This window comes from Chelon labrosus (assembly GCF_963514085.1).
Source record: "Chelon labrosus genome assembly, chromosome: 5".
Lineage (NCBI taxonomy): Eukaryota > Metazoa > Chordata > Actinopteri > Mugiliformes > Mugilidae > Chelon > Chelon labrosus.
The window spans coordinates 18,479,386-18,504,665 of record NC_140341.1 but is presented as its reverse complement, the minus strand read 5'-3'; the positions used below and the strand labels follow the sequence as shown (position 1 = coordinate 18,504,665).

Below are 25,280 nucleotides of genomic sequence, written 5' to 3'. Positions count from 1 at the left end.
ATTTAGCTTTCATACCTTTGTGACCCGAATGGGCACTTAAACTGTCCCTTTTACGCAATCCCGTCACCCAGAGGATGTACAAAGTGCCAGCTGTTCATTACCCAACTTTACTTAATTTGCTGTGATATTTTCCAAGGGTTTTGAGGGTTGTGTTATTCTCATCTGTTGCCATCTTCTATGCAGACTCCAGCCCATGCTGTCACAGACTCTGACTCTCAGAAACGTCTGTGTGGGTGTCTGTTGAGACCTCTGTTCAGTCTTGGGTTTGGGGGGCCCCCTTTCTCTCTCTTCAATTCTACTTCCCCGTGCACCGCTCCGTTCTGCATTTCTGAACACAGAGACTCTTCTTTTTGTGATTGTGCCTTCAGATGAATGTCTTGCCATCCTTTGGTCAGGAGGGTTTGGGAGAGGCTGAACTAATGACCTTGGCTCCTTTGTGCCTCACCTCAAAGGACTATGGGATAGCGCTGATTGCACAGAGGACCAGTTTGCAAGGAGTGCTCCCTATTCACATTTACGTCTATCTTATTTTAAGTGTGCCATTATGAGATCAGTTTTTATTGAAAAACTCTACTGGTGAACTTCACTTAAGTATAAAAGTAGCGGTTTGATGAGCATAGAAACTGAGGTCAAGACTGTGCTGTAGGAGTTGTAGAGGAGGCCTGTTTAGTCTCAGAAGAGGTAATATCATCTTAATCCTATTATTAACCTTCAGAATACATCAACATGTCTTCACTGTCCAATGGTTGAAAAGAAGTTTCTTCCATCCCACGAAATGAGGCAACATTGACTGATGCTAAATTCACACAGATTTTAAATAAGATGGTACAAAGCTGCAAGATTTCCACTAGTCCTTGTTTACTTATGGGATTAGGCTCTTTGGAAGGATTTGGTGGGGCAGCCTTTGTGCTACATCCTTGTCCATTTAACATCCCTGAACAGGCTGTTGTCCAGAGGTTAGTGGTGTTCTCATGACCTCACCTGGCCCCAGAAGAACCTCATGCCTAATGGTCTGTGCTAATGGCAATCCAAATCTGTTGTTAAAACCAGATCTCCATGGCAACCTTGGGCTCCCTTACCACAGTGCACTTTTGCCTGGAAGTAAATCCCACCGTCGTCTCAGTGTGTCTAACATGTGAAAGTCATAATTTGTAGTGCGTGTAGAAAACAAAACAAAACAAAACAAAACCAAACGGAGAATGTGCGACATCTGTAAAGTCATTTCCCCCCTCTCACCACGCTGCGTTGTGACTGGTTGAAGCACAGAGCTGTGCTCACTGCATCCAAATGATTGATCACTGTGTGGACATGTGTTCATCATTTTGTCCTTTGCTTAGACTGTAACAGCTGTTTCCGTGACTCGTAGAGGACATTGTCGTAATTAACCCCGTGTTAAAACCCATGTGAGAGTCTTTATGGTATTTCTGTAGACGCATTAACACATTTGTAGCTCAGCAGCCCTGCAAATCAAACCTTTGTGACTACGTTTATTAAACATCCTTACATCTCTAGCAGTTGATCAGACATAATACCAGAAAGAAACATTAGTAAGTTCAACATTAATAAACATAAATACAGTTTAGAAAGGTAAACTGTCTCTGTAATGTGTTTCCATTGCATCAGCCCTTGCTTATGGAGCCTTCAGGCACACCTGTAATGTAAACTCTCTTGCCAGACTTGTCAAATCACAGGCAACAATTGGTTCATCCAAAAGGCTCCGATCATGATTGGTGTCATCGTTTGAGAACCGAGAACGCAACAGTGTAGGAGTGAACAGCATGCCCCACTTGTCTAGACTCTGGTACCAAGGAGGCCTGTGGAGAGACATTCATGGGCGCACACACACAATACTACTAGCATGAATATCAATAACCCTCCAGCCAGGACTGTCAGTGGTGAATCTGCCTTAATTTATTCCAAAGCTCTGATGGAACAAGGTCAAACCCTTTGCAATTCAGCGTGGTCACTTGGTTCATTTAGGATTTCGAGTACGGTGAATCATTTACATTCGTGTAATTGCCCTTTGGTTACAACGAGGCACCGTGAAAGCCTGTAACAGATTTTTTTTTTTTCTCATTTTAGTTGCACCCAACAAATAGATTGGTGGACTTTTTCTGTATTCTATTTGTTTCTAAATAATCACCTAAAATTTGGATCAGATCCTATTTTATTTCTGATTGTAACATCCTGTTTTTACATACATTTTCTTCTTCACATGTCAGTGGTGAAAATACACAAATTCTCCACTGCATTTACTTTAAATTAAGTCGAAACCAGCAGCAACTTTGAGACTTGATTGATGACATAACAACACACGCATAATAGCTTTGTAGGGCACTACCCCTATGTTGTTCTCTCTAAGAAGAAATCTGCACAGTCACGTTTGGATTGTGTGTTTATATGATGGCCTAAACTGTCTTCTTTCTATAGACTTTTCTCTGGTAGATCAAAGCAGTGCACGTTTTTTTAAATTATATCTACTTACAGTATGAAAATGTTAGAATTACAATCTGCTTCCTTTCATTTTCCACTGTAAGGTAGCATATATACAGCATATACAGCATTTCTCCTCTCTGTCCTTTTATAGGCCTTGCTTTTGCCTCCCTGTCGCAAATCTTCAAATAAAACGTGGTAAAGATGACGTCTGGCTCGTATTTTTTTTCCCCATACCCACTTAAATTGGGGAGTTATGAAGAGGAATGGGAAATGTCATGGTGCCTGCCCAGTGCTACCCTTCACCTCCTCCCCTTGTACTTTGTCTCCCCAACACACACACATTCTCACACACTCTCCCCCTGAGGCCAGTGGGGAGGGCATTCCAGAGCTCAGGCTACTGCAGAGCTGTGCATCAGAGGCAAAAAGGGAGATAGACACGTCTGTAGGGTTTCTAGATTCAAGATGTCGTCTCACTTTGCCCACAGCATCTTAACTTGGCATAAAACACCTAATTTGCTCCTATTATCAAGTGAATTTGAGTTGAGAGTCTCAGAGCTGCACAAGTGTCTCTGAAAAAACTGAAGACACTGTCAGTGTTGTTTTCTGTCCTCGGGTACCACCAGCATAGATGAGAAATCCTTGGAAACCAGTAAGCGAATATCTCTAGACAATTGAAAACTTAATGGAATTTGGAAAAAAATGAAAATTCATTTCAGAAAACATGCCCACAGGTGGGACGCTTGCAGATTGTTTTTAACATCTAATAAACAAGAGTGCAAGGAAAGTGCTGCAAGGAAGAGATGTCACGTCGGTTGCCTGTTTTTTTTCCTGTGTGCCTGATTTTGTACCGGAAATTAAGCCGCGTGGAAGCTGATACCAGTGGAAACAAAATGTGCTAACACGGTCTGTTTGCTTTGTTTTATCACTTACATCAGTCTGTGTTTTACAGTCCTTTTTATCAAGCTGCCTTATGTAGTATTTTGACCGTTTCTATGGCTACCACTGGCTGAGTAAAGTGGTCTGAGAAAAGAGCGGCCTCATGGGAAAACGATGATGCCTCCATAGTGTTTCACAGATTGGTTGCATACCATTGCCTTAACAAGTCATTTTTGTTTCATTTTATGTTGAACCAGAAACTCTAGCATCTTATTAACATATTATATGTAATTTGTCCTTGATCATTATAGATGACCCATACCCAAGACCCTCCCCCACTCTGTATTCTTTGTTGTCTGTCTCGCTCCCTCTCTCTCCTCTCTGTGGGTTGCTGTGTGTTAACCATGACAGCTTTTGTGCGACTGTCACCCTGGCCTCGGAAGTACACAGGGAATCCTCAATGGCACTCAGTCGAGCGAAAGAATTCTCCTCTTTGGTGGATTGTCCTATGGTCATCGTGCTTTGTGTGTTGAGTGAAAGAATCTGCATTAATTATGGCCTTTCTTCATTTTCTCTGTAGGCCTTAACGTGAACTAGAGGGAAGCTAATATTTGCGTGTGCATGTGTACAGTACATGTGTATGGAAAGAAAATTGAATGAGGTCACGGTTCGAACAATCTAAACAGACTATATTGGGTTTTGCTGATATAATTTGAACTGTAAACAATATTCTTCGAGGCAAACGAGATGGTTTGGAGGGAACATCACAGGCAGTGGACTAGCTGACAGATTCACCACTGTAGCTCTCTGCTAGTTCAATCACGTATCATGACTCTTTTTTTTTTTTTTAGACTTTGCATCAACACATATAGCCTTATGAATCAAACTCATCTAAGACAATAAGCTAATGTGTATCAGCAAACTCTCCTTTGCACCACTCCTGCAGATTTACGATAAAGGCAGGTTATTGACTGACAGACTGACCTAACAGCAATAGAAAGATCATATAGTTGAAGAGAGAAAAGAAACTGAAACTTAACTTAAATAACTACACTTCTGAGTTAATGCAAATGGTGACAGCTAGAGGTTGACTCGAAGCACGTGTCTTAAATGAGTCAGGCGCCGTCAGGTTCATTCATCAGATGCATGTCTCTGGCATAAATGACATAACTGGCTGTATATCTGCCTCGTTCTAATACTGAAAATTCTCGGCACAATTCTTATTACTTTAAAAAGCACTGTGATGAAACACAAAGGGGTGAATTTATGACAAAGCTGCTGTATTAAAATGTGTTTTTTTGCTATTTTCACACACTGATTATATGCCTGCCTGTTTGTTGTCTGGCAAAAAGCCTTGCTGCACACTTCTGTTGGACAATGGAGGGGTCCTTTATCTTTCTCAAGGAGTGACACATCACATTCCACTGCACATGTGAAAGGATCCAGCTGTGTGAAACAGGATACTTAGACAATGCATTAAGAACTTAATCGGTGTTGGTTCATAGTGGATGATTTTTGAGCGCTATCCCAGCTAGCCTTAGTGAAGGTTGTACATACTGTAATCAGATTACAACCGAAATGGAAATTATCTTGCAGCATGATTATGCAGTTTAAAACAACCAAGGCATTCATTCATTTAAGGTCTTCATTTCGCTTTTTTAATGAAGTTGTAATGAAAAGAACATTTTTTCTACCTTTATGGCATTCCTGCAAATGTAGTGGCAATAAGAGTGAACTTTGGTTGGAAAAAGCCTGGATGCATGATTGACTCTCATTGACCGGTTCAAATAATTGATTAGTACTTTATATTCTTCTAAATCAATGTCTTGAAATAATATTGAACTGCTTTCATGGGTTGGGCATGTCCTCATGGGCTCTGGACATTCACTTTGATGAGGAGGAAAGAGCATGCAAGGGACTGTAATCATTTTTACATCATCCCGGGGCAGCGCTGTATAATTAGAAAGGGCTGATTTCCTCGACCGCAGCAGGGACTGAAATTGCAGGCCTTGCCCCATCCAGGGTTTCGGAAAGTAACTGAAATAGCACTGGCAAGTTTCTGTCCTTGTGTCCTTCCGCGCAATATAGTATCGGTCAGATGGCAACGCAGTCACCATGACACACTGCTGCCTGTTCACCAGCACTTGGATGGCAAGCTTTTATGTGGCGCCTCTTGTTTTCAGAACCAACTACCAAAATTACAACTTTGTCATAATCTCTTTAACATGCAGCATGGCTGAAATCCGTATCGGCCACGACCTGCTGTGACTGCAGCAAGTGTCCGTTGGCAGCTTTTACTATGTAACCAGTGTTGCCTTTACTAAAATAGTGCTTCCCTAACCTAGGGGTGTGTGATGCACTGCATCATCCATACCCAATACAGAATCAAAAATTATACCTCTTTCATTATGAAATGATGGAAATTGCTGTCAGAGGATCTGATGAGAAGTAGAGATGAGATCCAAAGGAATTGCTAATCTGTCTTTTTTTTTTTTAAATTACACTGAAAAAGAGTTATAGTTAAAAGATTTTAGGATGATTAGAGGAAGGACAAAGGAATGGCACTTGGTAAAGGTCGGATGCTGATGCAAACCAGTTCCTTAACCTCTGACCCACCAGGGTAACTCATTAATTAATAATTCCCCCATCTTCACATATAGGGTAAACATTTGTGTTGGTGTAGCGTCAGCAATGGAAATGCGAGGATTAACACTTGACATATGGTTTGTGTTTAACACACTCATTTCCCTAAGGACCCTTTGAAGTGTCAGTGTCAGCATATATGTAGCATGTCCCACTCAGGTCAAGGTGACAGCAGGTCCTGGCCTTTGCTGGGTGACCTTTGGATCATTCACAGGTTTTTCCACGTCTGCATGCATTCAGAGGTGTCGCTGCAACCTTCCTGCTTCCTGTCTCTGGCATTCTTCTTTGTTTAGCAGCCCTTTAAAACACAGGACAGCTTTGTGTCCCCTCTGGTGAGGCAGAGGCGTGGGGAAAATGGGTCTCTGTTTCTGATTAGCACAACAGTCCCAACAACCCTCATTTCCCTGAAGAGAAAAGTAGGATGCTAATAGTGGCTTGCCTCTTGCATTTGAATCTTCAGTGATTCTGCAAACCTCTGGCTGCAGACAGGAGTCAGTGCTAATTTGCTGAAGTTCTGAAAACAGAACCAAAGCTAATCGTCATTACTGTGGTCCACCACATCTGCACTTATGATTTAGCTGGCTCTGCTGACGCATGGTCTGTATTATTATTTAGGTATTACATGTTATCTTGAGGTTGGTAATTCATACATTTTAATATGTGGCTATGATGAGTGGGCAACTTTAATTCTGCAGAATAGATTACTTTGCTGTTAGCCAGCGCCGTGTCGTGAATGGGCTTTCCATGCAGGATTAGTTTTTAGTAAAGCGAAAACAGTTTTTCCATCTGGGGAGCAAACTAGTTGTAACTCTTGAGCTAAGTCACATGTAAAGACTGTGGGGAACCATTTGAGAACATAAATATAAGAAATAACTGTAATTGATGTAGCAGAAATCTGGTAGTATTTTGTTTTTTGGACAGCTGGATTGTACAGCACCGCAGTCATCTAACAGTATTTTCTGCTCTGAATTATTTGAAGACTTTTCTTTCTTACACTGGCAAACCAAAAATGATATGAAGTATATATGTTGCTCACTTTGAACAAATTGTGGAACGTCTTGCGCAACCACAAACATAGCATAATGCTTGTGTCTTAGATATTACTCAACAAGAGGAAGACTTCAATACATGTAAAGGTTTTATTTGGCAAATGCACTCTGACAGAGTCTGTTTTTCTCTGTCAAGCTATAACCTTGCTAGGTTTACAGATGTACTACAAATTGATGTACATGAAGCTTTTGCTCTCACTGACTCTAGCTGTCAGTGTTTATTTCAGCTGTCTTAGACGAGGTAGAATGTTTCTAAATCACATTTTTTTAACTACATTGTTTGTGACAAGCAAAATATGTAATGCTCAAACTAAATTATGAAAACTAAAACTTCTTATAATGTTGCCAAAACTTCTCAATGAAACAGATCCTTTTCTTCAGCCCTGGTGTCTCTATGTTTGTTCACTGTGACAGAATAACTGCAACGCCACTAGATTGAGCTTCCAGTTTTACACATTATATTTAACCTTAGGTCAGAGGTGAAGTAGGTGGTTATTTTTAAGGCCAACAAGCGGTAAACCGACCACAGCGAGGTGAGGAATGCATCTGACTTGTTTACTTATGTGATAATCTTTAAAATAAACATATTAAATATATATGACCCCGGTTCGTGGTGTGTGTGTGTGTTTGCCAAGTGTTCTGCTGTGGCCTTGCAGAGAGAAAATGGAAATGGTATGGACAGAGAGACGTCTCAAATTCACATTTTGTCCATGAAATAAGTACCAGCAAGAGGCAGCTGGTCTGTGCTGTAAGTGAATTACATATTTTCTCTGCTCTGTCGTCAATGACATTATTTGCTCTGCTAATTAGATGTGCTTCTCTCGTGCCACAGAGGCATGAGAAACGATCACATGCCCATGACCCCTGGTTTAAATACATATTATATGGCCCTGGTTTGGTCTGGGCTGTTTTCTTTCTGCCACATCATGCCTGTCATCCTTATTTGTGTCCCAAGCTACCTAATAAGGGTGGGGAGACAAATATCTGTACGCACATACTGTACATCCTGCAGACGTGTGCAGGTCCGTATAAATACTGGAGACAAGCGTGTGCCTTAGTAGATACTGGGGACATTCATGTGCATATGTACATAGCTCTACAGATTTTAAACTGTTGTTTGGGTCTTTGAAAATGTTAATACTTGTCCAATATTTTATTATCGTTATTCATATCATTGTGGAAAATGCCAGTAAGAGACCTCTCCATTGTTTGATAAGCTGATTTCTCTGCAAGCCTGTGGCACCTGCCTGTGTAACAAGGTTGCATAACGGTTAACTGACTACCTTGAAACTGTATGGATGTGAAAGGCTCCATACTGCTGTGTGAAAATCTGTGTGGTGTCATTCTGCTGGAAACTCCACTTTTGCTTAACTCCTGAAAAAGTAGCAGCTCTGGTTTGGACGTTTTCACCTAGTAACTATAATGTCTGTTTTATATACAGAGTGCTCCAAACTGCCATCTTGTTATGCCATCATCCAAGCTGCTTTCTGCAGCAAATATGGTGCCGAGGTTCTTGGCATTCATAGTCAGGATGGTAGTAAAAGAAAATGGTTTTGGTTTTTAAATCGTTGTGGCTAGCCATGTCTGCTTTCAAGTCCATCGCATCAAACCCCTTGAAAACAGGTATGACAGCCATAGAGCACTGGTCCAAAACAAGTTGCATAATATCTGGCAGCTAAACAAGTGTAAATAAAAAGCAGCATAATTTAATCATGGGGATTTGAGAAGATTAAACGTGTGCGCATAATTATTCTATAATCCATGCATGCATGTTTCTATCCACACCTCATTTGTTCATTGGATATTAATCAAATTACTTTATATAATATGAAATCATTTTATTAAATTCAGTTTTTGCAGTTTTAAAAAAAAAAAATTATTTTCCATACCACAACAGTAACCATTGATCTCGACTAAGATCACATAAGCTCAGACAGTGTGTGCTGCATTCCCGTTGTAAAATAGGGACAAGAGATGAAGCGAGCACTTACCGGTAATGAATGAAAGGTTTTCAGAAAACTCACAAATGCATATATTTTTCTAACCCAACCACAGGTAATATGTGACTGAGCACAGAGCTCAATCAGTCATGCATAATCAGCAGTCTGCACTTGCACATATTGCTAATGAATGTGAGGTATAATCTTGTAACATGTGTTGGTAAATGTTTATATCAGAAAAAAACAAAAAATCGCTTGTACAGTAAAACTAAAATACATGCCAACATTAAGTGTGTCTTCTTCGTGTTGCTGAAGGTCAGTGCAGACCAAAATAGGCATCGAAATGTAAGGGTTCTGCCTAGATCATGTCATTCCTTATGATTTATATCATGAGGGATCGCCAGAGCCGTTTGTGAAAGCTGTAACAAGCTTGTGGTTCTCCTCAACAGGTGACGTTCACAGCCATAGTGCCCAAAGAAGATACCCACCTGAGGGGAACCCTCTGCCACCGGGGCCTGGCAGCGGTCACCCTAACACACAGGAGGATGTTTTCAGGATGAGCCTCGCCAAGGGAGTGTCCATGTCTCTCCCCTCCTCACCTCTGCTGCCAAGACAGACCTACATGATGCCCTTACGCAGTAGCAAGAGATCACCAGGTAATCTTCACCTTGTTCCCCCTCAATCTTTTTCTAATATTTTATTCTATTTAATGCCACAATTTAGTTTTAATGTCGATATTGTTTTGAATTATCACAGTGTTTTCAGACGCTTTTATATTTAGTACTGCCTGATGATTTTGGGTTACACATTGAGAATACACTCATTAACTGAATATAATCCTTCATATTATACACTAAGACATGCTGTGTGGCCATTAGAGCACATGTATACTCTAAGAACAAAGCTGTTTCGTGCCATATGCCAAGTGTAAACCAAGACAAGCTACAGTAAATGTCCCACTAATGTTTGGATTATTCCTATTCTGAGTTGTCTTTGATTCAGTCACACGATGGGAACTACATTTGTCTCAGTGGGCCTCCTGGAAAAATGATCCCTCTTGCCTTCAGGTGTCTTTTCACAGTTTCTGAACATCTGACGGTCCTTCAGGAGAGACAGATTCTCAGCCTTAGAGCACAGATGGTGCAGCTTTTAATGTATTCCTCTCTGAAACATGTCAAACAATTCTGAGTAACTGTCACTTTATGAACAATAAGTTATACGGATGGAGCATCTCGGACCACACCAGTCTGGCTACGAGCTCGGTCTGCTCGCAGAGAGTTATATTTGTGTCCGCTCGCTCTTGTGTTTGATCACCTTGCGTCAAAGAAGAGGTGTCTGTAGATGGACTGTGTGTTTACACCTTACTGACTGCTAATAGTTGCGCGTTTACACTGGATCTGGGTCCTCCCACACTTCTTTCCGTCCACCATGTTGAGGACATGCTTGTCAGCAGCTGTGGAGTGCTTCAAAGCAAGGAATACCTTTTGTAGCTGAACTTGTTTCAACCTGAATCTTTGTATTCTGGAGACTTGGCGAAGAGGAGAGAAACCCTTTAAGTGGTCAGCGTCGCCCTTGCTCACATGTGGCACTCATATGTGGGCTATCTAGCCATTGTTTAGAGTGGTTGCAGCTTTGATGTGTTTGGTGTAAAGGTTTGTTGATGGAAAGTTGATAGTATGGTTTGACCTTTGAACAAACTTGTGCTATTCAAGTTAACATCACTGTTAAAAATTGTCATCTTCAGATTCAGGGTTATGTTTGTGTATTTCATTGAATTCTTTAGATTGAAGTGTTGCCTTTGTTTTCATTTTCTTGCCAGCTGCAGCTATCATTCAATTTTTTTAGGACCAAATATTGCATTTGTAATGTGATGCAGGGCAAAGCCCGATGCACAAATATGCCTGAAACAAAGTAAAGCAAAAGACAGAGTTTACAAGTAGAGTTTTGTTTGCTGCCTCTCAGGTTAAACTGCTCTGTTAACTTGGATAGCAAAGGATTTGAAATGCCTGTTTTAAACCCATCAAATAAAGCGTTTGATGAAATGTACACTTACAGACTTGAAGAGAGGGGGAGAAGGAGAGATGAAGAGAGTGAAGAGGCTGGGTTTGTCAAGGTGAAACGGGCCCTGGGGACCCAGGAAGGGGAAACACTCATTAAAGGAATATTCCCTCTCGGGGTGCTCTGAGGCATGGAAAAGGGAGAAAAAAAATGACAACTTGCAAGATAGGATGTCATGGAGGACCACCAGCAAGAGAGGCTTTGGGGGGGAGGGTCTGTAGACTCGGTCCTCACAGGTAACTGTGAAAGCCCGTAGGGGGAGAGTTCACACCTCCAGTTAATAAACACATGCTGCAGGAAATGTCTCAGCTTTGCGACGAAATCAGCATAGTTGGTTATATTGGAGTATTTTTCTCTTCTCACTGAGCCATAGTGGTGACGATGTATGCTCAATATGGGACTAAAACGGACATGTTTTCTTTTAAAACACGTTTGTCTGATATATATTTGGTTTCTAGCGTTAAAGCTGGAATTATTGGTACCGTTTCAATGCAAGTGTGGTTCAATGAAGCTATGGAATCAGAGCCAGCACACAATGTGGAGACAGTTCCAACAGAGGGAAGATGTTTCGGAAATGTGTGTGGGGAAAAAGACGAGCACTGTGCAAGCAGTTCATCTGAATGTATGCAACAAATAAAACAGTATGTCTAAGTTTACATGTTACTGTTGCTTAATATATGTTAAGAACTAACTAGCTCTGGAGAGGCGACCTTCTGGTATAAACTTGTAGCACATGGCTCTTCTGTAAAAAACTGGAATTTATTTTTTAAGTGCGGGTAGAAACTCTTTAACATGAGATGTGGCCCTTTTGAGGCGAGGTGGGAAAAACTCTTGATATATTTTTAAATGGTTTGTTGAGATTATAAAGTAAAACCTATGAAGGAACTAGGAGACACTGCTACCATCTCAACCAGTCTTATGCGCTAGTTACGTCCTCAAGCCATACTACCCACATGTGTTTATGCATACGTCCTTGAGTGTATTCTTTGATACAGATGTTTGATGTGCTTCCCATTGAGCCGTCGCTGATGTCTCAGGGGGGGAAGTGGGGAACGTTTTGTGGCCGGGCTCCATTTCCTGACACATTGGATAATCTATAGCAGTTTGGAAGGCCCCGGCTTGGTGGTTGTTCTTTTCATGAAAACTTCACAGGGGACAACAGAGAAACATTGAGTTAATTAGGAGTGTGACGGATGCCTGAGCCGCAAAGTCTGGTGGCGTTGAGTGGCACAGCTTTGATCAGCTAAGCCCAGAGCTTAACCATGAAACACGGCACCCTGACATATGTTGAACAGCAACTAGACTTTACTGTCAGTTTACAGGCCCTTTAAAGACCCTCCCTGGGCTGAACATACCCTCCGGAATGTACCTGTCCTGCCCATACCCTTCTTGTTCCACCCCAGCGCAGATGGGGTGCAGAGAAACATGAACATTCCCTAAGTGGATTGAACATAATTGTTGACACAGAAAATGAGGTTTTCATGTCTTTTTCAGCACTACTTGTGCTCCGCCTCCCACCAGTCTCCTGGGTATGTCCACAGTGACCTCCACTGGTTGTAATAGGTTACTGTGCCATCGTAGGATTAATAGCATCTATCTCCAATGCTGTGCTGCTTAGTGAGTTGGTGGAAGACTCCATGCTAGTGTTGGTTATAGAGTTTGGCATGAACAGCAGTAAATAATACATCAGGTATTGATCAACATGAGTTTGTACTAAGAAGCTGAAGGATTGTGGATGCAGACGTAATACTGATGCTGCTGTTGTATGGATAGTTGACGTGTGACCTTTCTGTAGCTAGACGCGAGCTTTGCTCCTGTGGAAGCCTGCAAAGGATCATAAAAAAGCAATTCATGCTAACTGATTGCTGTCCTGGGCTGTGTATCATTTTAATTGCTGTATCTGCAGCATGGTTACAGGGGGACCGTTCTCTGGTAGGCTGCTGTGTACACTGAAATAGGTTAATTGGTTTTTGCTTTGATGGGAGCTTTGTCTTTTGTGTACTCAGGGGGCTGATTCATTTATTGATCAGCCAAGCAGGTCTGCAAATCATGACCAGATTATTTTTTTGCATGATCTCTCTATCTAGAAGGACCTTGAGAACCTTTGTTTTTTTACTGTTTTCCGTTCAGCGATGTCACCTTGCTAATGGTGCTTATCTGGGTTGCGCTCAACAGACATTTCTCACCAATAGTCTCATAGCTTTTAGACTGCCAGACCTAGCCAGTGGTTTGTGTGTGGGTAAGCTGATAATGTGCTAGTGTAAGAGCTGTAAGAGCCTGATTTTGGAGCAGAGGTTAATTTTAGCTTTAACATAGCATAACATATCAATCTGGAAACCCATCAGCTATGGCAAATATTTTAGGACTTCAGATTTAGCCAGCGAATAGACAGAGACGAGATGTCCTGTTCTATGTGGTGGTCATTGTTCATATTCCAACTAGCAACCTTAGATGCAAGAATGAGGTGGATGACGGACATTATGACTTGACAGGCACTCAGTTAACAAAACCATGGCTACAGCTGTATTTAAGGTGCTTGCTTAAAAAATGTAAGCGTTTAGCTTGCTTGCTGACAGGGGACTGTATGAAAAGCCATTCCACTGTTGTCTACAGTCCTTTGTCTGTAGATTAAAGGCATATGAACAGCTACATGTTGTGTAAAATCCTTCCAAACCTATGATTAACCTCTCCTTCGGTCCAATTTGGCAGTCATTAAGAGGACATGCGTCATGCAAGTTCAATGGCACTGTCTGCTTGCTTTAACCAGTACTTCTTCTCCTTGCGGAATATCGTTCAGCTAAACATAAATTAAAATAAAAAATAGCATAGGAAGCATTGTGTGGGTGAGTGGAGTGTTGATATATATCGTTCTTCATCTTCAACAATTTATTTTGCAGTGCTGTCAAGAGGGTGGAAGCTCTCTTCAAAGTGAGTTGTAGCCCTTTTGAGGTGAGCTCTCCTGAAGTCAACTGTGGGATTTTGACAGTAACCAGACAACCCTAGGGGAATACTGATGCCTTCCTGAGAGCGGGCTGTAAAAGACCTTGTGAGGTTGCCTTTGAAAGGTTCCTCTGATGAGCACCTTGTGAAGAGTACTATCCAGTGCTCCACCTCACCACACTTCACTACACTCACCCTCTGGTTCCAGCTAACATGTAACCCTTTTTTTTTTTTTTTTGTATCTGCAGAGAAATCTCAAATGACCTACTGCCTCAGAGACCAGTACTGAATAAACGGTCATTTCTTCCTCACACAGTTGTTAAGATTAGTTTGAGGGAATGATCATACCAGATCTTAACTTGATGACATAAAAGGAAAATAGTGACTTACTGTACATTGCTTGAGGTTTTCTTGTTTGAAAACGAATGACCACGTGCGCAGTGGAAACACTGAAAAGACGCAAATCATAGCATCTTTTGGAGCAGGATGTGTGACATTAATCATCAGTATTAAACTAGTGTTTTAAAAGATTACCAGTCTCTCATGGTGATATTGTGCAGAAATCACGTTAAGTAAAGCATATAAAAATAATAATATGTCAGGCTGTGAAAAGGGAATGAATCATACATTAGCATTTGAATTTCTACTCAAAAAGCACAGTGCCTGCAATACTTCATAAGCTTTTTGTAACTATAATGGTGAAAAGATGTCAAGCTTGGTGCAGGTATTGACAAGAACAGGTGCAAGATATGTATTCATTCTGATTCATTTATGTTCCACACACTAGAAACCGAGTTTCGAGCAGCATTCAGAAAATCAATCTCATCAAAATTTTTTCCACAATATCATTATTTTTCACATTTGACTTGAACTCATTACCACATTTTGCGGCATAAAGACGGCTGATGTGAGGCTGCTTTCATTCTCCTTGGTCGCACAAAGAGGACACACTGTCTCATTGATAAGTTGAAATGTGAAGAAGTCAGAGTCCATTTGGGGAATGCTGAGAAAGCTCCTTGATCACTTCCTAACCATGAACAATTCTCCCTTTCACCGGCATTGACTGGACGTTGTAAGTTGTTGGCGATGGTTTAGCTTGGTGTATGTTAGGGCTTGTACAGTTTAGTCGGTTTGTCGACTTCACTACTCTGACGCTTTAACCATCATGTCGACTAGTCGCCCATCACGCGACAATAACAAGATAGAAGACAAGTGAGGAGCCCAGTGGGTCATTGCAGCAAATTAGCGGCAGTTCATCAAGCGTGTTGAAATACTTCACTTAAGATGGAGCCCATTCTACCGTAACATGCAAAATATGTAAGTCAGTCCTGAAATACAACAAAAGTACTACTGCAATGCACACACATCCGCTAACACTAGCAAAGGAACAGTTCAAATCCTCTTGACAGTAGTCAGTGCTGAGTTGCCGCCTGTTTTATACAGTCTATACATATGTGCAGCACACAGTACATAGCACATGAGCTGTCTGTTCTCAGCATATGTATTCAGGTCAAGAATAATGATTTCATTGTTGTGTTACTTTCTTCTCTGTTTTTATCGGTGACGTCGTCAGCGACTAGTAGGTGTCGACTTGACTTTCATCACATAATAGTCGACTTTAAAGAAATCTGAACTTGTGCAGCCCCTACTGTGTGTACGTATTGCCGCGTGTGCCAGCTGAATGTTAATTTTCTGGTTATGGATACCTGAGTCTCACAGTGAATACCGGTGAGTCCTCTGCAGTCAGTGCTTGCCTGACTGCTTTACCCCAGGGAGTTTCCTTTTCTCTCTGCTTTTCGTCCTCATCCATCTCCTTCCCTACCTACCTTTAAAGTACATTTGCATAGATGCATATTTCCACATATATTTACGCTGAAATCAAACAGCTGAAGTTTCTGACCAGACTAATTTATAGTTAGTGAGCAGTAAACATGTTTACAGCCTGGTCTGAAGATAATTTCCACAGTTTTTTAATATCTCACCTGTTTAAATTATATCAAGACTTTAAGTTATGCATAAATAAGGACATTGGTGGCAGGTCGCTAGCTGTTTGCGATGGTGTTGCTTTTAGGCGTCAGCTCCATTCACCTTTTTTTCCCCATTTTAAGTTACATGTAGTCAGACACTTTCAAGATGGCGACAACCATTGCCACTCACATTGAGCTTCAAACCTGCTCTTCCGATACACTATGAGTGACGTCAAGGAGAGTTTGCGCATCTTTCAATACAGTTAGTCATGAAACATCAGGAGATTGCAGCGTCATTAGTGCTGAAGCTATTGTGCCTATTGACAGTTTTATATAAACTCCATGCTTAAACTGGAAGGACTCCTCCACCAATACATTTGAAAATCACAGGTCATCCTAAGTATTACGTACTCAACTAAGTATTATGTATTTCAGAATATTGATTTATATCGTTTTTAACGACGCCACATGTCTCGTTATACTGTAAATAGTCGATTTAGAAATCTATACTTTTGAATCCATCCACCAGTTTCCTGCTTTTTGGAGAAGAATCGGGTTTATTTTTTTATTTTGTCCAGTCTGCATGGGATATGTTTACAATGCTGAGACTTTGTGCATTTGTTGTATCTGGCCCTGAGATTGGAAGCTGAGTTGTTTGTGGTTTGGAAATTAACATTTATGATGATCGTCCTACACGTAATGTACATCAGTTAACGTGAATGGATTTACATCTGGGATTTTTCATGTAAGGAGCGTTGAAAGGAAGAGCGCATCTCATTTCTGCCTTTCTGTCCTTCAAGGGTCATATATCTGACGCTTCCATTTCTCTGACCTTTTCATGCCTGTTATAAAATGCAATTGCTTATTCGTCAGCGCTTCCATTTAGAAGGGCACGGCGGTAATGGCACCCTGTTAAATCTTGAGATGAGATTTTGAATGGAGAAGAAACTCCTCTGTGCTTTGTCTGATGCTTCTGCATTAAAGGCCCCCCGAAAGACCCTTTGCCTTTTTCCCTATATTATCAACCCTTAGATGTGGCCTAAAATTACCCCTGATAGCCAGCCACATGTTTGTTATTTAACGTGTGGATCCTGTGTTCCTGTTGGCAGTTTGTGTAAACTGAATCTGAACTTAGGCATATGGTTTAGATTACTCAAACCATGCCCCCTGTTGTTTCTAGATGAAATACAGTCAGAGGAACATGTTAGGCAGTTCGCCTTTCCGTCCAAGATATTTACCTGAACTAAGTGTGTCTCGCATACAGCATGCTCTGTGTCTGTAGTCCCACTTTAATTGGAGCCATGTGACTCCTGGGTAATAGGTTGTGCCTGACCGTCTGCAGATGAATGGAGGTTTTCAGGACACTCTCCAACTTTGTCTGCCAAATAACAGGCTCACTTGGATTGCTTTTGTAGATGCTTCACTGGTCAAGTCTCCTTCGGGCTTAAATCTGTTTTCTCAAATAAAATACCTCACACCTCACATGTTGGAAAGCCTTAGATTACAGCGCTTATAAACGACACTATCGTCACCTTTAAAACAATTTCTTCACTACATACTAAGACTTCTGTTTCCGGCTCCTCTGATTTATGCCATTATTTCTGGCTACAAACAAGAAAACGCCCAGATACCAAAGATGGAATCTCTTCTCAACTAATAAGAAACACCGTTCCTCTCTATGCATTTCAAGTTGCATATCCATAGATGGCACTGTGCATCAAGCAGCCACGGTTTAAGAAATCGCTCCGTCTGATTCAGAGGAATTCTTTGAAGTGGGAGTGGCCGCTTATCAAATGTGTTAATAGGAAATGGCTCTCCCTGCTCTCCCGTCTCTTCTTTATGTTATGACTGGGGTCACACATGCAGTCATCCGATGACAGGAGTCTGGAGGAGGAGAGAGGATGAGGCTGGGATTGGGTTACAGTAGGTCAGGGCTGGAGTAGTATACAAGAGTGACACCAGGGGAGGCACTCTTGTTATTTTTTTTTTAATGGATTTATGGACCTAAATTACACAGCCACCTCCTGTTTTTCAGAACAGAATATGTAATGCAGTTTAATTTTTGCTCTCGTGTTTGCACGCTGAGATTTATTGCCTTTTTACACAGGAAAATGTGGGAGAGAGCTTCAAAATGTACACAGCTAGTTGCTTAGGAGATGTTTTGTTTTCATGGCTTAGTATTTAGACTAGCGTCTTTACTGGATCTCATGCGTGTACAAACAATTATATTGCCACTTTTAGGAAAGATTAGTAGGCATTTGCTGCCACTCGACGACACAACCTTATTTTCTGTCTCTGTAGGGCAAATTAAGAGTCATTTTGTACACAACATACTGTAGACAGCAGGGATAAACCTTTCTGCCCACTCAAAAATAGAAATGTTGCAAAAGGAGCCGTGTCTCTGTGGAGGTGAATATGTCAGTGGTTTGTCATAAAGTTCAGCACAGTGAGGAAGCGCTGCGTGCGTAGCTGTGGGATTTTCTAATACTGTTATGATGTGGTGTGTTGGGGAACGGAGCATCTAGCCAGCATAGACTCCTCCTCACTAAACACAAAGACGTTTCTCAGAGGAACCTCTGTCCTAGATACATCATCTGACTTCCACCAGGACACCTTGACCTTAATCTATTCTAAACTGCAACAGCAATAGAAGGAGATACTTTCAAAGGGCAGTGCGCAGGTATCTGCAGGAGAACTTTTAGTTGTTTCTTTTGCGCATCTTCAACGGTGTGTGTGTGCGTTTGAGCCCTCGTTTTTAGTTCACTAAGAGGCTAATTGTTGTGGTTTCCTGCTGCAGTTTACATTCCCAGAGCCAGCCTGCAGTGTTTTACTGGGAGTCTCCAGCCATGCAGACAATATTCTGGGTTGTCAGACAGACCAGAGCTGCTATCAACGCAGGGAGGCTGTCTGAGAGAGTGTGCGAGCGAGTGAGTTTTATGTGTGCTACGGAGTGCAGCCAAGCCTGTCCAACTAAGACACCACTGCCTCTCATCTCTAGTCCATCTGGAACATATTAATCCTGTGAGAACTCTCTCTCTCTGTTTCCCCTCATTCTCTCCTCTTCTGCATTTCTTTCCGCCTCTCTCTCTCTCTCTCTCTCTCTCTCTCTCTCTCTCTCTCTCTCTCTCTCTCTCTCTCTCTCTCTCTCTCTCTCTCTCTCTCTCTCTCTCTCTCTCTCCCTTTCTCTCTCTCTCACCCTCTCTCTGTCGGACGCTCTCTCCCTCCCTCTCTCTCACTCATTTTCCCTGTATCTTCTGTGCTGGCAGGTCCAATCAGGAAGCCTAAATATGTAGAGAGTCCTCGCGTCCCTTCTGATGCCATCGTGTCAGCGCTGAGGAAGGTGGCTGATAACAAGGAGTGCTGCCACAATGGTAAGTTTTGCTTTTGGTTTTTGTATTTGTGTTTTTGAAAAAAATAAATTAAAAAAATAGTCTTAAAAACTGCTTTAAGTGTTATCAGCCAGAGTCCACATCGGTGTGTGTGAATTTCAGAATAGGGCTTTATCATTTAATGGTAGCATCAATTCCTGCATGACTCACTGTAAGTACCATGGCGTTTGAGCCCTTTTCATTCATGTAGCCCCTAATGCAAACACACAATAGTGCTGTGTTTATTCCAAACTCGGTGTTTAGGTTAACGGAGTCAGTTTTCCACCGTGTGGAGATAAATTGTCCGACCGAAACACTGGATTAGTTTCACGAGAATGTAAAGAGCACAAGACCTTTAATGTTATATGAGCTGTACATGTGCTCTTGTGTTTCCACATTTCCCTGAGCTGTGCCTGTAGTGTTATTGCTGCCTGTTCTCTCTCTTGTGTTTGCCATTGTGTTTGTGTGTTTAGGGGTAATGTTCCACTAAGTGTACTGTTTTGATTTCCAGCAGAGCAGGGCAGGCTCAGATTCCTCCTATAGGTTTAAATAGAGATGTAGGTTATCTTTAGCAAGGCAGTACAGAAAAAGTGGCCCGTGATTTTACACGTCTCACATATGCAGACAGTAGTAACTCAGCATAGCCTAGTCACTGTTGACTATGACATACCAGTGAATGAGGGCGTGTCTGACATTCAGCTGGCACAGAGCTCAGAGCAGGCTACCAGCAGATAGCGGACGCCAGATAAATGTTATCTCACGACAGCTGGTGTGCTGGCACTGTTAGTCAGCTAATTTGAGATGTATGAGATGTATACTCGGAAAACTTTTGAGAATCCCTCCACTGGACGCTTCAACAGATGTTTGAATATATGCTGCTGGGTTAGTCAAGAAAGCTTATCAATGCAAATCTGGTGTGCGTTCAATAATCAATGTCTAGATACTACTTCCCACTGTGCTGCCACACCTTTCTACTATTCTCTGTGCACGCATACCCCACCCTCACCCCCAGCAGCATACACATACACATTTCAGATGTCCTTGGTGTCTTAGAAGCAATCTTATGTGTCCTTCCTTCCTTCTTTGTTGCTTTTTCACTTCCTCAGCTCTTCATTGTTTTGTGGCGTGTGAAAGAAATAATGCTCAAGAGGAATTGATGTTAAACAATGACTTGTGTTTACATAAGAGCTCTGTGTGTTCAGTACTAGGTCTAGATTATAATTGCTTTTCAGGTTTGTAGAAGGATCACATTCACTTCAGAAAGTATTCACACGAATGATTCCCCCCCCCCCAAAATCTGACTAAATGTCAAAAACCGAATTCTCTCATTTACTTATTTATTCAGACCTTTTGCTTGTTGCTGGTTGATTGCTTGGTTGCAGTACACTTATGGCAAACAGAATGGACTGGACATAGTTTAGAAAAGCACACACCTGTCTGTGCCACAGTCCGCTTCATGTCTTCATGTCAGAACAGATCATGAAGTCCAAGGATAAAGCTCACACTGTACAGGTCAATCGACCGGCTGCCGTGTGGTTCACACTGAGCAGCCAGCCCCATGCTTGCTTTGTCCACTGACAATTCCAAGACCGCCGTGTCCTCGGTGTTAACAAAAAGAATGGAGAATAGCAGCCTTCCTTTGTGCTGGGGGTTGCACGAGTTCAGACTGTCATGTGATGAAAGTCAAGTCGACACCGACCGTGATGTCGTCACTAATAAAAACACAGTAGAAAGTGATGCTTAAACATAAACAATGAAGTTTATATTCTTGACCTATACATATGCTGAGAACAGACAGATCATGTGCTTCATACTGAGTGATGCAGATATGTACAGCCTATATAAAAAACAGGCAGCAACTCAGCACCATCTATACTGTTTAATAGTATTCCACAGCGTCTTGTAAGATGTGATAGTGTAGTCAGGTTAAAAACAAAACTGAAGGCTTCTTCATGTACCGCAGCTAAAGATTTAATAAATTTGACAATGAAATTCACCAGCAAATTGTTGATTTGCAGCCTCCTTCTCTGGTCAAGTTGTTAATTGATCTCAATGGACATTTCTCATTTCATTTGTTTTATTTTATTTATACTTAAGCAAGTATAAATAAAATATTAATACGTCATATGACGTAGATGACTATGTCGCTTTGTCTCTTCTGTCCATCATGACAAAATTACTTGATTGGCGCGGCAGATCTTTAATGGGACGTGATCAGTTCCCAAGGGAGAGACTCCAGATCAACTTTCCAGCACTTAAATGTTGTTCAGGGAAAGTCCTGCTGGCTCCAAGGCTGTGTTACAGTAATTATAGCCATTAAAACACTTTTGATAATATTAATTCTTTGACAATGAATGAGGATGTATGCATTTACCGTATCATACCATGCCTTGAAAACTGAGCCTATTACCTAACCTGTGAATCCCGTGTACTGAATAAACAGCCCAATACTTCTGTAAAAGAGCTTTTTTAGTTTTGGAATTTTATTTTATATACAAACATTTCTAAAGATACTTTTTCACTTTGTTATTATGGGTTATTGAGAATGGATTCATGGGCGACAACCACCATTTTATTTACTCCAACTGAAATGTACAACACAATAAAGAGCACTTTCTCTTGCATGCATGCGACAAATCTTCTTACCAGGCCTCCTGAGAATCTTTTTGCTGCCACACAAAATGTATTCAACCATGCGGCTGCTGTAGTCTCAAAGACGAGGGAGAACACAAAAATGAAATTGAAATGAAATCTGGACAATTTATGACAAATGAGCTATGGCATTGCAGTCTCTGTGACAGTACTAAGCCTATTTTGGTGCATTTTCGTTCCTCAATAAATATAATCAAAAGCCTCTCCCTTGTACAGCTGTCCTCCTTGTCCTGGAGTAACTTGTACATGTTCTCAGATATTGAGTCAGCCTTCAACGAACTGAAGAAACAACCAATCTGCTTTTAAGGTCATACTGCCTTTGTTTGTACCAACTATTGCTGCTATGTACAGTCATTTAATAAATGCAGCAAATAAGCCAGGAGAAATATTTTACTTCTTTCTTTTCACAGCTGCAGTTTGCAGGTAAAAGACATTTACTGCTAAGAAATGGCAGGAATGAGCCAACGCACTCAACTAATTATGTATATTTAGGCAGTGTATAAATTATGGACTAATGATGGATGATTGTGATAACCCATCTGTAGCAGAATGAGGCCTAATGCACAGCTGACAAGCATTTGAAATTTGAATGCATTATATGAACAAATTCTCGCAATCTTTACCGTACAGTGCGAGCTAGTGTTTGGGGTTTGGTGTTCGGCAATTGCAGCAACAAGACTCATTAAGTCATTAATGTCCACTTTGGGTTATGACAAGGACATGTCCAATATTATTTTGTCAATGACGAGAGCATGTTCCAGCTTGTGTAGTCTCCTGGTCCGGAGAAGATAAACTGTTTAGGCTTTTTCATGGACACTTGAGATAGAATGAGATTGTTGTTTGCAGCATTTGGAACAAGGTCAACATAGACTGTTGACAGAGCACCGGAAGAATCTGAGTCAGAAAATCCACTGGAAGTTTTGCAGCATGAGAACTTTGTGACATTTAGGGCACAAATCAAGCGAGTTCGTGGGAGTTGTAAAGGGGCTTTTGCTTGTGGGTGTGCTTAAGGATGCTTCTCTTGTATGTGGAAAAACCACATCTTCGGCTCTGAAGGTCTTTGTAGGATTTTAGGCTGTGCAAACCTTAAGTAGTCCGAATGCAAAAATGCATTTGATTGGACCGTCATTTTTGGCATTTGCCTGTGTTGTGGACAAACAGGTTGGGCCAGCACTAGAAAGGAAACAGAAGAGACTTTGAGTCTTTGGCTCTGTCTTCGAGGAAGGATTTAGTTGTGCCTGCGTGTAAATGCAGCATGTATTTTTATTTTGCGCATGTGTCCGCCTTATTCTTTGTTTAGGTGTGTGTGTGTGTTCGTGTGTGTCAGGCGGCCCACAGTCCGGTCAACGAAATTGTTTCAGCTGTGGTCACAGAGCCCTGTCTCTGTCAATCAAGACTGAACCACAGGTCCTGTTTTCTCCCACAATTATGTCGCTCTACAAATCCCCCCCATTTTACAACTCCAGTGAGACCCACCCCCACCCACAAAAAAAACAAAACAACCGAACACCTGTTTCTTCATGTATTTATTAACTTGTCAGTGCTGGTAATATGGCCAGACTTAAGCATTCTGTGAATTTACACGACTTTAACAGACTATGGTGACACTTTTGCTTTTCTGTTGTAAGTATGCTGGTGGTAATTGGACCAGCCATAGTCATTTCGTGCACAATGAGAATTACTCAAGTGTTAACACCTTTCTCAGGCCATGTCACGCTTTGTGCTGTCCGTAGCACTCTATCAATTTTACTTTAAATTGAGCGGAGGAGCAGTGGAAATATTTCAAATACACTTTTTTTTTTGCACAGTATCCAGCTAAAAACTCTCAGACTTGTACGCACTGACTCGACTTCACGTGAACCTAAGGTATATGTGGCTAAGTGCGAACTGGGCGATCTGATCTTTTTCTTATTTTCTGATATCTGAACATGTCATCAAGGAAAAGCAATCTGATGCAAGATCTCAACAGACTCAGGTGGAGTCGTGGAAGCCTGCATGCAAGGAATGTTTTTACAAATCCAGGAAAGCATGGCACCACTGGTGAACCCAACACCAGTGTATATGGCCGAGATGATACAGATGTCTGTCTCATTATTCCTATAGTCTTTCTGTGACACTGTACGGAGACACGCAGACAAGAGAGACATGAGTAAGAAGCACTAAAGCGTGAACTTGGTGAGCGAGTTACACTGAAAGCGTCTTCAATCGGAGTTAATTTAGGATCAGTTATAAATTCTCCAGCGTGATTGTATAATCATGGCCAATTGTTACCAGTGTAAAGAAGTTAGGATGATATTTAGGCAGCCTTTGTTTGATCGTCTACAGCTAAAGAAAAAAGCAGCTCTGTCTGAAATGAACAAGACGATGTTTTTGTCTGAAACGGGGCAACGACGTAGCAGATTGGTGCTTTTGTCTCTTTCTGTGTCCCATCATTGTTGATTCTCTCTTTTAATAAACAGCTAGAGGATGAATCTGTGTTATGTCTCTGTAGTTGATCACAAAGGGTCATTAGTGTTTGTTGTCCATCTTAAAGCACAGCTGAATGCGGAGGCTTCTGTTCTCTCAGTCTAATGGTGAATAAACTGCCATCTGTACGTGCAACATTAACAACGGTTAGACTACGGTGTCAAGTTGAGATGTCATTCAAACTGCGATAACTATCATCTCCAGCCCCGAACTGCATTTTATTTGGAGTTACTTTACCATCACTAGTCTGAACTTCATTAGCTGTAATGTCTCATTGGACATCTGCGCTCTCAGCAAAGGCCGTTTACGCTTCTAACATTGGAATGCACAATAAGAGCGCTCGACTTGCTTCAGGGGGACGCGTCACCTTGTACCTCTGAACTTAAACGAGGAAGCAGGATGCATGTTCTCATTGAGGGTTCATTAAAACAGGCTCCACTGTTGTGGTAATGAAACTCCAGCTGCTAATGAGCACCGGCTGGATTGTTTTCTCGGCAGGCAGAGAGCTAAGGCAGCTCCGTGGAGCCAGTCTGTACACGGCACCCCACCTCCTCCTCCTCCTCCTCCTCCACCTTTCCTCAGCTCCTCCTCTTCCTGTCTTCATTCTTCTATCGCTGAACCACACAGCTGCTATTTCACACCTGCTCATAAACTTCCTCAGGCAGCAGATAACGATGTTGTTTTGTTTTTGCCTCCATTTGCTGTACAGTTACTGGAATAACAAAGTGGTTCCAGCTACGTCCCTGGTTTTCCATTTCTCCAGGGCAGTGAAAGATGGAACAGACAAATCAGACACTTTATCTCGAACAGGGAGCTAATATTCTTTGGGTAGCCATTTTACTTAATAACTGCCTTCCACTCAGATAAATACATTCATCTTACCTT

At 41.6% G+C, this 25,280-nt stretch overlaps 1 protein-coding gene across 1 annotated transcript in view; it reads left to right on the top strand.

The window, feature by feature from the left end:
• The window catches only part of LOC311487766 (protein TANC1-like), a 98,001-nt gene that overhangs the window by 19,453 nt on the left and 53,268 nt on the right, over window positions 1-25,280 (top strand). Inside the window, exons 3-4 of the mRNA XM_084544129.1 lie at window positions 9,394-9,600; window positions 19,176-19,280. Of these exons, the coding sequence (XP_084400255.1) occupies window positions 9,394-9,600; window positions 19,176-19,280 (312 nt within the window). The remainder of the gene's footprint in view (window positions 1-9,393; window positions 9,601-19,175; window positions 19,281-25,280) is intronic.